At 43.3% G+C, this 14,452-nt stretch overlaps 1 protein-coding gene across 4 annotated transcripts in view; it reads right to left on the bottom strand.

Annotated features, from left to right (window-relative positions):
- dtnbp1b (dystrobrevin binding protein 1b) overlaps positions 1 to 14,452 on the bottom strand; it is a 43,925-nt gene that overhangs the window by 26,785 nt on the left and 2,688 nt on the right. For 3 of the 4 annotated variants that reach the window (XM_029166921.3, XM_029166923.3, XM_029166920.3), the window contains one exon: positions 11,060 to 11,174. In XM_029166921.3, the coding sequence (XP_029022754.3) occupies positions 11,060 to 11,168 (109 nt within the window). In that variant the 5' untranslated portion in view covers positions 11,169 to 11,174. Of the gene's footprint in view, positions 1 to 126; positions 539 to 11,059; positions 11,175 to 14,452 lie in introns of those variants that run through there. The other variant, XM_029166926.3, reaches the window with a different exon arrangement.

The following is a 14,452-nucleotide window of genomic DNA, read 5'->3' as shown; positions in this document are numbered from 1 at the left end:
TTAAAGCAGTAATGGTTTGTGGACTCTTTAAAATTGAAAAAGTGCACCATAGAGATGCCTGACATACTGAGCAACACACAGACCACCACTCCCAGTCACAAGAGCAGAAAAAAAGAATTCACTTACAAGAGTTCCTCTGGCTCCCGTCTGTCGATGCAGGCGAGGTGGACATCCCAGCGGGATGCTGTATATCGCCCCCCTCGCAAGATGACCAAATGGGATGTGTAGGGAGGCACACGACACACTGATACTACACCGAAAACTCCTGCGATCACAACACCTGCCCACCGTGCATCCTCACACTGTCTCTCACTCCGCACACATGCTCCTTCACACACACAAAAAATGCTCCCACACACATTCTCATGTAGATCAGCTGCCACCCTTACACTCCCTTGGCATTCTCAAGGGCCTCGTTCCCAGGAAACACACACGTGCATGTATGGATTAACGCTGCGCCTGTGTCTAGTTCTGATGTGGAGACCGAGGTTGACAGGAGAGAGCGAGCGAGCGAGCGAGCGAGCAAGAGAGAGAGCGAAGACAAGCGGAGCATACCACTGGCTGCTGCTGAGCGAGGGAGGAGGGGGAGCGAAGGAGCGAGAGGAGGATGATGAAGGGGCGGGTTTGTGTGAACGGAGAGAGGGGAAAATAAGCAGCGTAGATGTTTATGCTGTATGTCTGTGCGTGTATGTTTGGAAACCCATGAGCAGCGCCTATGGCGCGCACACACACACACACACACACACACACACACACACACACACACACACACACACACACACACACACACACACACACACACACACACACACACACACACACACACACACACACACACAGTACTCCCACTGTCTGCCTCCACTGCCTGAGGGGGGGACATAATAATCCTTCTCATTAGCATGACGCTGTGAAGAGCATCGCAGTTCCACCTATCTCTGTCTCCTTCCCTCATGTCCTTGAGTAAGTCCTCCCCTCTCTGCTTTGCATCTAAGATGCTCCATCTCTATACAGTCTGTGTTAAGTGCAACTGATGGCATGCTTATTACTTGAATGGCTACTGCTACTATGTTAGCAACCATGATGAAGACAGACACTATCTGAGAATTAGCAACTCATTGCAAGCATGTGCTAACACTTATTCAACTTAGTATTTACAAAGTGGCCACTAAGAATCAACCCTCAACACATGCAGTAACGATAAAGCCTCTGTGTGTGTGAGAAACTGTAAAAATATCCAAGCCAGTATAAATGGTTTGTACTATGGGTGTAAATGTTCCCTCTTTGACTGAAATGTGTAAGGAGGTTTTGCTTGCACGCTTACAACTAGATAGCATTTGGTGTGAAAGTGTGTGGGTGTAAAGAGAATAGGAACTTTGCTGCATACACTATCTGACTTTATGTAACAAAGTGTGTGCAGGGAGGAAATGCTACTTAACAAAATGCACATTGCTAACTCGGGACGTGACAAACGTCTTCCGTTTGACACTTAGCCACTACGAACACCTACAAACACCAAGGCCTTATAGGCTGGAAACTGCCAAGTGTGGCGAGGGAACTCACAGATGAGGAGGAGAACAAAGACACAAAAAAAAGATACAGTTGCCGTGGAAACGGACACTCTACAATTCAGTTTTATGTAATCCACGAGGAGACATGCCAGATTCTCTAGGCCATCCATAAACTTTGCGACTCTTTTGTCGGCGTGTGGAGAGGGGAACATTGCACTTTAATACGCCATGTTATTGCTGTTGATATTGAGGATTGTTTTATTAAATATGTTCATTTACTCGTTCCCGCGTGGCGCTAACCCAGGCACACTGCCTGGTATGATGGTGCAGCTGGAGGCCTCACACCTCCCAGAGGAGAGTCAGCTCAGAGGACCTCGCTGTGAATGCACGTCTAAACTGTGTGACTGGTGGTTCGTCACCATGACCCTGGCCGGGGTGTGTGGCTTGGTACTGAGCCCATGCAGATTTTGATGGATGACATCGCTGCTGTAAGGCACAAGCTAGCAACTTCATGACAAGGATAAACAACTTCCCCTGCAGCCGAGTTGTTCACGGCCCAAAACAATATGTCCTGAATCTACAAAGAAAAATATTAAAAGAACAGATATTTGTGGATTTGAAAAAGGATCAGGAGAAGGTTGACCTTCATTCTTTAACATCGTGCTCTGTGTTGATTTACCCAGGTGTTTGTCACCAACATTTATTCTGTGACCTTTAAATCCTTTTAAACAATGGGATTTTGCAGCTGCTTGTGGGTGGTATTGCCTCCGGGCTGAAACTAGGGTCGTAATTACAGGGGAATGCATCGGAGGGAACACACGTGGTCATAGTTGTATCAGCCTGAAAAGTACAACAAATAGTGTGCCAAGCATTCACTCCCACTATCAACTGACCAACAATCACATCCTGTTACTATATACAGTGTTACAGTGTAATGCATTTCATATAATTTAATATTTCATAACCTCCTGAACAAAAAAGAAGTCCTTGGAGGACTACAAGCATCGAGGGCTCCAAACTCAAATATTTAAAAAGTTACTAGACCGCCTGTCACCAGTGTGTGCAAACCAACTTCTATGTTGAAGTGTTCCTAAACGACTCGAACGGCTGCAATCTGATGAAGGCCGACCCTCACAAAAGGTGGGAAGTTGTTGCCAGGCAACTCCACACCTCAGACACTTCTCCGTATTCTCCTTTTCCCACTGTTGGGCCACACTTTCTTTCACATCGCCACAAAACAAGAGCAGTGCGCAGTCCTTGAGCGCTGTGTATTATTGTCACTGAAGTCAAACATGAAATAGGCTTCGGAGGTGTCAGGCGGTTGGCAGGAACGGCGGAGGGTGGATCCAGGGAAAATGGGCAGAACAAGAGGCGCAGAGTAAGACGGTGACAGAGCAGAAATGAAAACAACCTTGAAGCAAAAGGCTCCAATAAAACACAGATTAAATCTCAGTTGCTGCTTCTCCACATAAAGACTTCAACGCCGGTCGCGGTCAAAACAGAAAAACAAGGTCACGATTAATGATAAGGAATTAGTCGAGGTTGACTTCTTGTGTAATTAGCTGTTCTAAAGTGAAGCACTAACATTTTATTCATTCATTTCTTATTCAGAGAAACTAAGAAACACTGTTCTCATGTATTTGCTGGCAAACGCACGCTTGTTATTGACAGCGCTTCAGAAGCCCAGTGTTGAAGGCAACAGATGGCGTCTTCAGATGTGAACATTTCAGCTTCTGTCATCTTCTCGTCCGAAACGTCTCACGTCAACATAACTTCCCTTCTCGGGGGCTGACGCGAGCTTGAGGCCGGAATGACACGTTGCGCAACACCTGTAGCTGCTGCCAGTCAGCGCTCTGTCACAGGGGAGCAGCTAGAAGACAGCGAGCTGAGGAGTGAGGCCGCATCCTTTCATTTGCATCGATGCAGATACGAAGAGACAGCGACCACCATGACCACCAAGATCGACTGCACCCTGAACATATAACAGAGCAAAGGCTCATAGAGAATATTCCTCTATTAGCGACGATGACTAATAAAAAGTTCTTATTTAGGACACTGGCCTGCAGGAATGAACGCTACAACAGAAACGCAGCACACGTCCACGTACACAGTGACTCACGCACCCACTTCTCAAAGTTGTCGCAGGCACAGTGAGTGTGTGTGTGGATTCCACCCGTGGCGCCATCTGTTCCTACACTGGCCAATTCGAGGCGACACAAACTCAGGAATCATTAAGGACGCAATATGGCTCCCATGTAATCGCCAGCTTCCTCGTTCCCATTGAAAGCGAGCCACCGGGACTTTTTTTTGCTTAGTACTGCATGTTGCAGCTCTTTGACCCGGAACACGACGTGAGCGAAGATGACAGGAATCCTGTTATGTAAGTCTTTGTATTTCTTAGCATCTTCTTAAATTAAACAAATGCTGGCAGTAGAGCCCAAGAGCTTTTATTGTTGCTCCCACCTCGCACCTTTTTACACACGCCTGCTGTCTTGTTCCTGCAAACGGCACAAATACTGTACAAAGTCTCTCTCCTGTTTCTAAAGGACAGTGAGAACAACCTCTTCTGCTGCGGTCACTCACTGACCTGCGCTGCTTCCTTTGTGCCACTGGGAGGTGTTTTGATGAACTAGCGCGGAACACAAGAACATAAAAACACAGTTTAATACTGTAGTGAGCTTATCCTTGATAACGTGCCCTGAAAGTGTGAAGACACAACACTAGCAGGCAGAACACGCCAACATCATCAAGACTGGAGTCAACTGTGAAAACATGTGGCCTCACTGCAAACAGACACAATCATTACCTTTCCTGGTGCTGCCTTAAATGCAGCATTGGTGATTAGAGTCACTTTATGGCCCCAAAACATAACACAATAAAGCTGTTCATCCACATTTTATTTAGTCTATAGTCTAATGTACATTTGAAGCACGCAGAGCACGACTAATGACTCTGGAACTGAAACCACGTCTCTCTTTTTCTGCAGCGAGTTCAAACAAAGTGAAAGGTTAGTAATCGTTTTTTTCTGGGCATTTGCCGAACGACAAATGCAACAAACGCGTGATGTACTTTCTGTGCACGGCCTGCGACGAAGCGCAGCAGATCAGTAATGCATGACATGTGCGGGTTGGACAGATCAAGAGGCTCCCGTAGCCCGGTCACACACACAACACAGGCCCTGGATGCTCTGGAACATTACACCTTCAGTATTTCATTGAATCAAAGAACGTGACATCCCAGTTCTTTTCATCCTCACATGTTTGACCCATTTCTTCCATTTAGACTAATTTGCGTTCATTTTAATTCCATTCTGAGGCATAATATTAGACAGACACGTACACTGGCCTAAAAATTAAAAAGCGGGATGCTGGAGGCATGAAATAAGATCCTCAGAGTCATGTCTTTTTGAAACGTGTTTCTCACTGCTGTGGAAGCTCATAGGGAAGTTAACGCGTTCTTTGTACCCTCCCCACAGACTGTGTGCAAAGCGGCTGCATAAAGATTCCTCCATCTGTGTTAAAAACGGGAGAGATTAGAAAAAGAAGTGCGTGCAAGTGTCTTTGTGTACAAACGTGTGTGAGGAGAGCACGCAACAGACTCGGAGTGTGTGAGCAATATAATGAAGCAGAAAGAAAAAGATAGAAAGTGGGGTGAGACGGAGAGAACGGCCCCTGAGGCTCTGCTCCGTGTCTGCTGCAGCCAGAGAGGCTCTGCCACAGTGGATTCCACTGGGCCTGCCCTGGTTTAAGGAAGCGCCATAAACACACATCAAGTGACCATTTGATGTATGTTTTTCTTTTCCTTTTGTTCACTGCGATTAAACATGAGCCCTCTAATGATACCCGATGTGATTTTAATCCACAGGCACAAATTAAGTTGGGAGATTATATCAATATGATATCAATAGATTATCAGTACTAGATATGTAATACATGTAATAACGGGTAATGTAATATCAGGTCACATGTCAGATGACCATTTTACCATATTATGATGATAAACATCTATTTTCATAATACATGGGAACTTTTGACCCTAATGTAGAAGGTCAGTGTTGAAAATTGAACTAGCGGTGTGAGAAATTGGCTGAAACTGAATCAACTGCAGAACAAGTCAACGTCTCCACCTAGTGGTTTGACAGTGGAGAGGCTTTAAATCTCAAATTCAAAATACTGTAAACAAAATAATAAGTAATTGGTCCATATATTTCTTTTTATTTAGGTTTGTTTCTATGCGACATTACTTAAATATTCTCTTAGTGGCTCAATCTGAATTCTTGCATCTATTTGCCTTGTTAAAATTGCGTATTTAATGCTCTCTGCGGGTCGACCAGCAGGGGGCGATCTTTCCCAGGCTATGAGGTACAACACATTCAGAACAACATCACTATTCAGCGTAAAGACATGATAATAAAATATAAATGTTCCTATCTATTATATAAAGCCAGAGAACCCTTGGAAAGGTATTCTCGGTGAACCTGCTCGTGTTACGCACACCTGCTCTTTGTCTGGCACACAAATACATAAAGTAATGACTCACTATGGAATTTCCTTTGCACTTTAAAACAATACTTTGGAAGTCACTAAAGTGCTCTGTGGTGATTTCCTACATGGGGTCTCCTGTGCCTACAGTAAATCACCTTCCTGTGTAACTCCCCTGCACTGACTTTCATTCCCATTAATTTCCTGGGGTTCTCTGGGACCGTGATCAGGCTGTAGATGGGTGACCGTGCGTCCTCTAACACGTAGATGGGAGTTTTGGTCACGGTGTTTCCAGGTGACGTGGCATCTGTGGGTATTTACAGCTTCGAGGGGGCTGATCCGTCACCCATTCAAACGAAAACATCGCCCCGTCTTCCAGTCACTCTGTGTCCAACGAACTGGTTCAGTGCAGTTTGAACAGGCTCATCAGGGCATAGGCTAAAATAATATTATAGGAGACTCGAACTGATGAAGTGACTTATAGTAAAGTCCCACATCTCACATCCTGGAAACTGGAGAATTCCCCCACATAGCAGCAACTCCCTGATAAGGAGGATATCTACATGAACTGTTCTCTACTGCCTCGAGTTTACATCCTGCATTTTATTAGTTGTAATACACTTCTGTAAACTTCTATTTTTTATGAAATTATTTGCTTTTTAAAGTGGTGACCTGTAACCTTTAACCCTACAAAAATACCCCAGCTCTCACAGGAAGTAACATTTAACCATGAGCTTATCCTAAAAACATTATATTGTTCTTCCAGGTTAAAAATAGAATTCATGTGAATGCATTGCTCATACTATCAAACATTTACCAGTGGTTTGGTCATGAATAAGAAATTAAACATGAAACAATGGTGAGACTGCTCCACTGAACTGACAGATAACCCAGCTAAATAAAGCATAATGCACTCTCCACGTCTATTTACTACTATTTCACTGACCTAGAAACATCTTCATGTCTCTGAAGTCAGATGCAAAGTGAAGGTTTGTCTTCATCTGGTGAGTACGGTTACTGTACATTCAATAAGAGAAGCCGGCAGCTTGGAGGATGATCAGAACACAACGAACCTCTGCAGAAGGTGTGTTCAGCTGCCTGACTGGAAGTGTGTGTGTGTGTGTGTGTGTGTGTGTGTGTGTGTGTGTGTGTGTGTGTGTGTGTGTGTGTGTGTGTGTTAGAAGACACTAATAAACTGTCTGTAGATCTGCCCGTTAAAAGCAGGTGGGGAGTGCCTCAAAAAGGCACGTTCTAATGTACTTCCCTGGTTACACAGAGTACGCATGAATTAAATATCAGCGTTCCAGGCAGCCAGAGGCAGTACTGCTACTGTATGCTTTGACTTTTCAAGAAAGTATGAGGAAGCAACCACACTTCAGTCCAGTTATTGATGACAAAATGTTTGGTGCAGATGTGAAGATCACAACAGCCAGTGTAGCTGATGAACTCACCCATCACGACGCTCTCCTGCATTAGCGCCCATGCATTTAAGAAGAGCAGCAGCGACTCTGACAACAGGAACATGGTTCCATTCGCACAGAGTGGGGTGAAGTATTAAACCAATGTAAACTATTCATCATCAGGCACTCATTACAACTGAAGTCAACTCAGCATAATAGCAGACTGATGCAAGAAATTCCATTAATGACTACACGCTGTACACTGGATGTCTAGTTCCCTCACACCAAACGTTACCTGGAATTTATTATTCTTGTCTATATTTTAACTTTACACTGGAAAATATCTAATTAAATGGATTACTGTAAGTCAGTGTCTCCATACAGCAGGTAACACAGCCGTCTGGAAAACAGCAGCGTTTACTGCTGGTGACATTAGACAGTATGCGTTTTACTCGTTAACTGCCAGTGAATTAGCATAGAGGATTCAGTGTCATTTGTAGCTGTCACACGCCAAAGAATAGAGGGCTGGAGGGAAGCTGTGCCCTGGGACTCAACGCGCCGTGAACGGATGGATACGTGGCCTCGTGCTTGGTGGGAGTCGTGCTCGTGGGCAGCAGACTTGGCAGCCGCGCTGGTCTCAAGCATGGAGCTGAGCCAACGCATTAGACGATTACTGTGTTCCCCTGAACACAACATGACTCAGGTGTTACCGTCCCTATGCATCTGCTGGAGCACGGGAAACAGACCAACCTTCATTTCTAGGAAAGGAACAATAACCAAATAACCACAAAACTGACACAATTATTATATATATACACTGTATATCTTTGGCTGCTGCTTCCATCACCCATATCTAATTCCTGCTCCATTTCTCTCTGATCACTCAGTCATGAATATTTCTCCCCCTCTGTCCTAAGGCAAGGTGACATGGAAAGCACTATGCAGCCAGCTTTAATGTGTACTCAGTCACAGCTTGTCAGCTTTGAACTCCACTTGTCAGACCATCTTCCATGCCCATCAGCCGGCGTTGGGGAACCCTTATCCTAAATGGATTCCACACACTAAAGATCTATGGAGAAGGGCACCGGCGACAAAGCAGCGACTGACAGCAGAGTCGAGAAGCGCTGAGGGCGCGTGAGCAGGGGCTGAAGAGGGGATGAGATAAATGAGAGCGATATGACAGGGACGTCTTGTTCAGCCGCAGGTTAGAGGTTCACAACACATTCTTTTCACGTGTCTTTGCAGCTTACAGCGGCGGGGCTGACGCGTGCGCGTCTCCCTATTCAACTGCTGGAAAAGCCTGCGATGAATCTGCTTTGATTCGAGACTCGTGACTAAAAGCAGCGGGGCTCAGAGCGGGCACAACCTACTGTAATGCGATGTGACAAGTTCTCAGGCGATACATTGGACCGTTACCTGCTTTCACTGACGGCGAAGTTTTAAATGCACTGTAGAATCAAATGCTTGCGGAGTTTATCTTTAGACAAACGTTGAGTCTAATTAGTAACGCTGGCGTGAATGGTGGACGCTTGGCTTCTGCAGAGCTGCCATCTCTAGTTTTTACAGATGAGCTATTTTGGCAACAATGCGTTTGTTGATCTAATAATCTACACTTGGCTTCAATCGTAGCAGCTTTAGGTCATGTGTTTCTACAGATTTCTGTCAATCAGTAAACCTCTTTTGCAAAGCAGTTTAAAGGGATTTGTGTGTGGAGATGGAATGAGATAATATTGGTGCAAGACGCCCACATCCGCCAACACTCATGACTCATTTGAACAATTTAAATTTAAAGAAAAAGTGTCTTCCGTTATGTGAAATTATTGGACTGTGTGTGACTTTCTAAAGTTTAGTCATAGTCATTTATGAAATAATTCATTATGGGCACAGTGTTCACTAATTTACAATGATAATTACATCACAATTTTAATTTATTAGCTGCAGCCTCCTGCACAATCACTGAGCTTGTCTATGTAGGTCATGCGTTTATAATCAGTAGATAGAGATGCACATGCACGCAAAGTCATTAACATACTCCGTTTAGCAGGATTTATCAGAGACTGCATGGCTGCACCCCAGATGTTGTTACATAAGTCACTGATGACATGGAGGTTGTCAATGTGCCACTGGGACCACTTTATCTGTACAGCCTATCAGCACATGGACTACGTGGACATAAATGAAAGAATTTCTACTTTTTTTATATCTACATTTGCTGCTGGTTTGACACCACATAAATGCTACAAATGTTAAAATCAAAATAATACTTATTATTATTAATACTCATTGGGTTTCTGCTGAGAAGGAGAGTAATGCATCAGGACACACTCTGGTACATTGGAACAGGTGTAGCACTGGAGACATCAGATCCTACAACTAACTATGCTCCTCACAGACTGACTGAGACATGACAGATCTGCAGGGTAAAGAAGCAATTAGCAAGGAAACTGATTATTCTGATTGAAGCAAGAGCAAGGGCAAGGAGGAAAATCAAGTCAGAGTGGGAGCGATAGCAGAAGGAAACTTCTGACAATGACTTTGTGACACACACTTTGCATATGCACACACATGCACTGGTGATTGATTTCCCTCAGAGCCTTCCGGCCTGGGCCTGCTGCCTTCAGAGATAAACCCCCTCTATCTCTTGACAGATTTTACTTTCGTATAAGTCTAAAAAGCTGCTGCATGCATTTTTTTGAAGTCAGCATAAAGTGACTTACATTTGCTTAGATGTTAAAACTGTCTGTGGACTCACATACACTTCATTCTTATCTGCTCGAACAACTGGTATTCTTCTAAAAGTTTCTGCAGAGTTGTTCAATTACCGTCCATGTTTGGGTTTCAAATGCGTTAGCTATGGACAGAAATACTTGGGGAACAATACAAAATATGGATTGGGTTGAATCCCTCCTGCAATTCTCACTTTTGCCAGTGCTGTTCAGCTAACAGTCGGCAACTTGCTGTGGCGACAGATCATTTATTCTAGTTGCGTGCAGGTATTATTCAGAGAAAATGTGCCCTGGACATTTTCTAGTGCACACCTGGGTAACAGAACACGCTTGTAATGGACAGCATCAGCAAGAAACGCTGCTGATTGTGTGTCTGCGTACAGTAGGTGTGCACAGAAGTGATAAACAAGCCACATTTATCTCTCACGTCCACAGATACCCTGCTAAGGGATGTGCTGCACCTGCTGAAAAGCGGAAACATCACGGTGACAACTAAATTAATGTGGCTTCACAGGTGGCGCATTGGAAGATTGAGCGGTTTGTAGATTTGTCTTAAAGCAACTTAGAATCACAGACGCAACAAAATTGAATTGTTAGCGGTAAAGGGGTGTTTGGTTACCAGTAATTAAGCTGCTGACCTTACTGTCACCTAGGCGACAGACCATCTGAGCAGAGAGAGGCTGTGCCATCATCATCGCTCATCTCTGACTGCATCCGTCTGTGCAAAGACATCAAGACTAACAGCTTGCAATATCAAAATCTTGACTGAAAAGTGCATTATGGGCAGTATGAGCAAATCGGTACAGTAGATTGGGTGATGCTAACACTTCACTGTTAAAGCAGACAGTAATTTGAGTTACTCACACCTGCTCTCGTGTCATGGCAAACCCGTGTGAAGCTATGACGAGTGGGTTTTCTGTACAGAGGATGCAGGTTGAACCTACCTGCCAGGTCCTTTGAGCTCTTTAAAGCCAAGCCAAGCCATTTGGCCCCATCTGGTCTGAGAAATCGGCGTGTTCCATCACTCCAGCCCTCCACATTCATTTGATCCATGGCGTCCTGATGAGAAAGACAAGACATTAGGCAAATGCCTAAAAATAACACCCACCCACCAGTACATTTTCAAAGTGACAGTCGTGTTTCTCTACACATTTTAATGAATAAACAGACATTGCTATTATATAAACTGCTGTTCATGCAGAGAATGTGTGCTCATTAGCTCTGGCATCACTGAAAGAATGAGTCATTGTTATTTTACATTTGCAGCTGCGGCGTGTTGTGGTGTTCAACTTGGATGCCAGAGCCTCCCTGGGGCGGTGCATGTAACATAGTCTGAACTAGAACTCTGCTCGCTGAGGCGCTAACGTGTACAGTGAGGCAGATGCAAATCTGACTGAACGAGCCCCACATGGGTGTTCATGAGAGTGACGAGACGCAAAGTGAAGGCACACACGTACGTAGTAACACCAACAGCACCAACATCTTCATATTGTGTATAATAATAATAATAATAATAATAATAATAATAATAATAATAATAGTAATCATTATTACTATTGTTTTCATTATTGTTTATACAAACTGAGGGCATTCCACAGACCCTGTTATCTGAAATAAAGTCTTTGTATTTACTTGCAGCTGTTGCTATGATAGTAATTCTTCACCTGTTTGGTCTGTATTCGTATTGTTCATGACATCACTATTCCACGTTTATGCCAGAACCGGTAAACTTGGTCATTTGCTATGGTAATATAGAAGCTACTGTATGCCACAGCATTTTGTATGATATAGTCATTTAAGAAGTGATCATCTGTGTAAATAGTACATAAAAGGATTAGTGTCACGCTAAACCAATAAAATGCATGTTTTTAAATTGGGACTCATTACTTCTACATTCTACAAACATTTGCTCTCAGACAAACAGCACACACTGTGTTCATCATGCTGTTTGCCCACATAGCCAAGCTGAATGGCTTCACTATGAATCTCTGAAGAGGACTCACAGATGAGAGGAAATTAAATTTCTCACTACACAGTGGATCCAGTTAACTCAGGCTTACTGATTTCCTGGATAAGGATGGAGGAAGGGCGACATTAATAAGAATTATTATTAGAGAAATCTGTCATGCCCATCCCGCTGTCAGCAGACGTGTCTGTGGCTTTGACACACATAATCATGCGAGTGTGACGAGTGCAGCTCCCTGTTGTTAACAACACCAAGGATCTCTTCATACATACCTGCCATAACATTAAGTGAGACAGACAAAAACATTCCCACTTATTCAAAGAAGCGCTACAGTATCTGAGAGGAAGCCAGTTCCCATCTCCTTCAATCCAAACAGCATCCGTTCACTACATTCCTAGGATTGCATTGCATCCGACTGATGTCCAAAGGAATATTTACAGTACACTATGTAATACAAACAATGCATTTGTACAGGAGCACTGGGTTTACAGTGCATTCTTTGAAAGAGCATAATGGCTTTTAAGCTTTAAATCCAATAAAATATTAGCAGAAGATCAAAGAGATAAAGCAATTACTGCCTGGTTATTCTACTAAGACCAAAACATTCTATGAAGTCACATTTGTCCTTTGGCAACTAGAACGTTTGTCCTCCACTGGGATTTGCAGTCTATCACCATGTTATGTAACTATAGTTGGAGACGGTTCCTTCCAGCACAACTGACAAACACGTTTGTACGACAGAGGATAAGTCGGGACACAGGAACCCGCTGTTCTGTACGATGTCCCTCCCATCAAGACGTGAGACACACGTGCTGTGACCACCGTTCACGTTCTAAGTGGCTTCTGCTACAAGGTCACTGGTAGCTCAGCTGTTAAAATGTCACGAGTCTAATTATGTGTGCTTATGATGCGGTCAACCCTGCCAAAGGACTATAAAAATAAAACTTTTAACATGGATCTAATTTTATTAATTAGTATCTCTCAGACACTGTCCAAATACTTGCGGCACTAAGAAGATTAAATGTTATTAAAAGTCCGGGCCTTTCAGCGGCTTGGACGCTTCTTTGGTGCTTCATCACTTAAACTAATGTGAAGCCAAATGCAAGTAACTCACTCATACATTTTTCACATTACATTAATTTTAAATTGTATATAACTTAATTAACAATAAATGAGTAACAATATTTCTAATCTAATTGTTGGGTTGTTTAAAACTCTGATCCAAGTAAGTGATTTGTTTACATTCAACTGTCTCCATCTATTAGGCATATGCTAGCTTTTATTGCTTGTTTAAATGATCATGAATAGATAAGTCAAGTCAAATCAGTATTTAATAACATTGGACCTAAGAGAAATCGAGTAATGGTAGGCAGCCATTAGTCCTGATGTATTGCCAGATAGACTGCATCAAAGACAAACTCAAATGAATGAATGAGGCCAATTTCTTCCTCTTCTCTCAGAGCCTGTGTTAACTTAAGCCTACTGTATGTCAACAACAATGCTCAAATATGTCCTTTATTTCAGAAATGAGATTAGGTAACCATGAGATATTGGTGGGGAAGCTGTCACATGCAATGCTGCACCTCCAATACAGCAGCACAGCCGTCTCTAGCCATAGACCATCCGCTCACATATTTTCATATCTAAACACATAGTTCTGCTGTTTTCCTGCTCCTACAACATCTGCAGGTGTCAGCTATGCACAGAGCACTGAATGACAGGCCCATTCAGAAAAGCACCACTAATATTAGCTCTTGCACTTGTCAAACACTTGACAAGTGCACTTGCCAGTGACTTCCATCTGTGTCACTGGACTGTCAGAGGTTGGAAAAAAGGGATTATTTTCCCATTGCTTTTGTGCTGTGTTAATATATTAAATAACTATAATATTCTCCCTCACAGCCTGTGCTTCATTCCTTTAACATCCTTTTACAGTACTTACGACATTTGATATAATGTGAGGATGATGTGACAATGTACTGTCCCTGCAGCACCATGACATTTAGTTTCCCTAAATAGAAATTAAATTCGGTTTTAAAGAAAAACTCATGTGCAAACCTGTCACAAAGTATTTATTCATCATGTTCTATTCACACATGGAACCAGCCATGTAGAGGGTGTTTTCTGAGAGCCAGAACTGAAGCCAGATAAACATTAACACTGACTGTGCAACAGCATTTGCAATTAGTTACCCAGTCACTCCTTTGTAGCAGCACAGAGCATCACCCAAAACCAATCTTACTGAATATTCACTGCAATCTAGGCCATTTCTAATCTGCAGTCAGTGTAATCAAACTAAGATTGGATTATTAGAAAAGCCAAATTAATGATGACGTCTATCCTAACAAAGGCAAGCGAACCTCTACGTTAA

The sequence above is a fragment of the Betta splendens genome, chromosome 11, assembly GCF_900634795.4.
Source record: "Betta splendens chromosome 11, fBetSpl5.4, whole genome shotgun sequence".
Taxonomy (NCBI): domain Eukaryota; kingdom Metazoa; phylum Chordata; class Actinopteri; order Anabantiformes; family Osphronemidae; genus Betta; species Betta splendens.
Note: the sequence above shows the minus strand (reverse complement) of the source record. Positions and strands in the feature narration are given on the sequence as shown.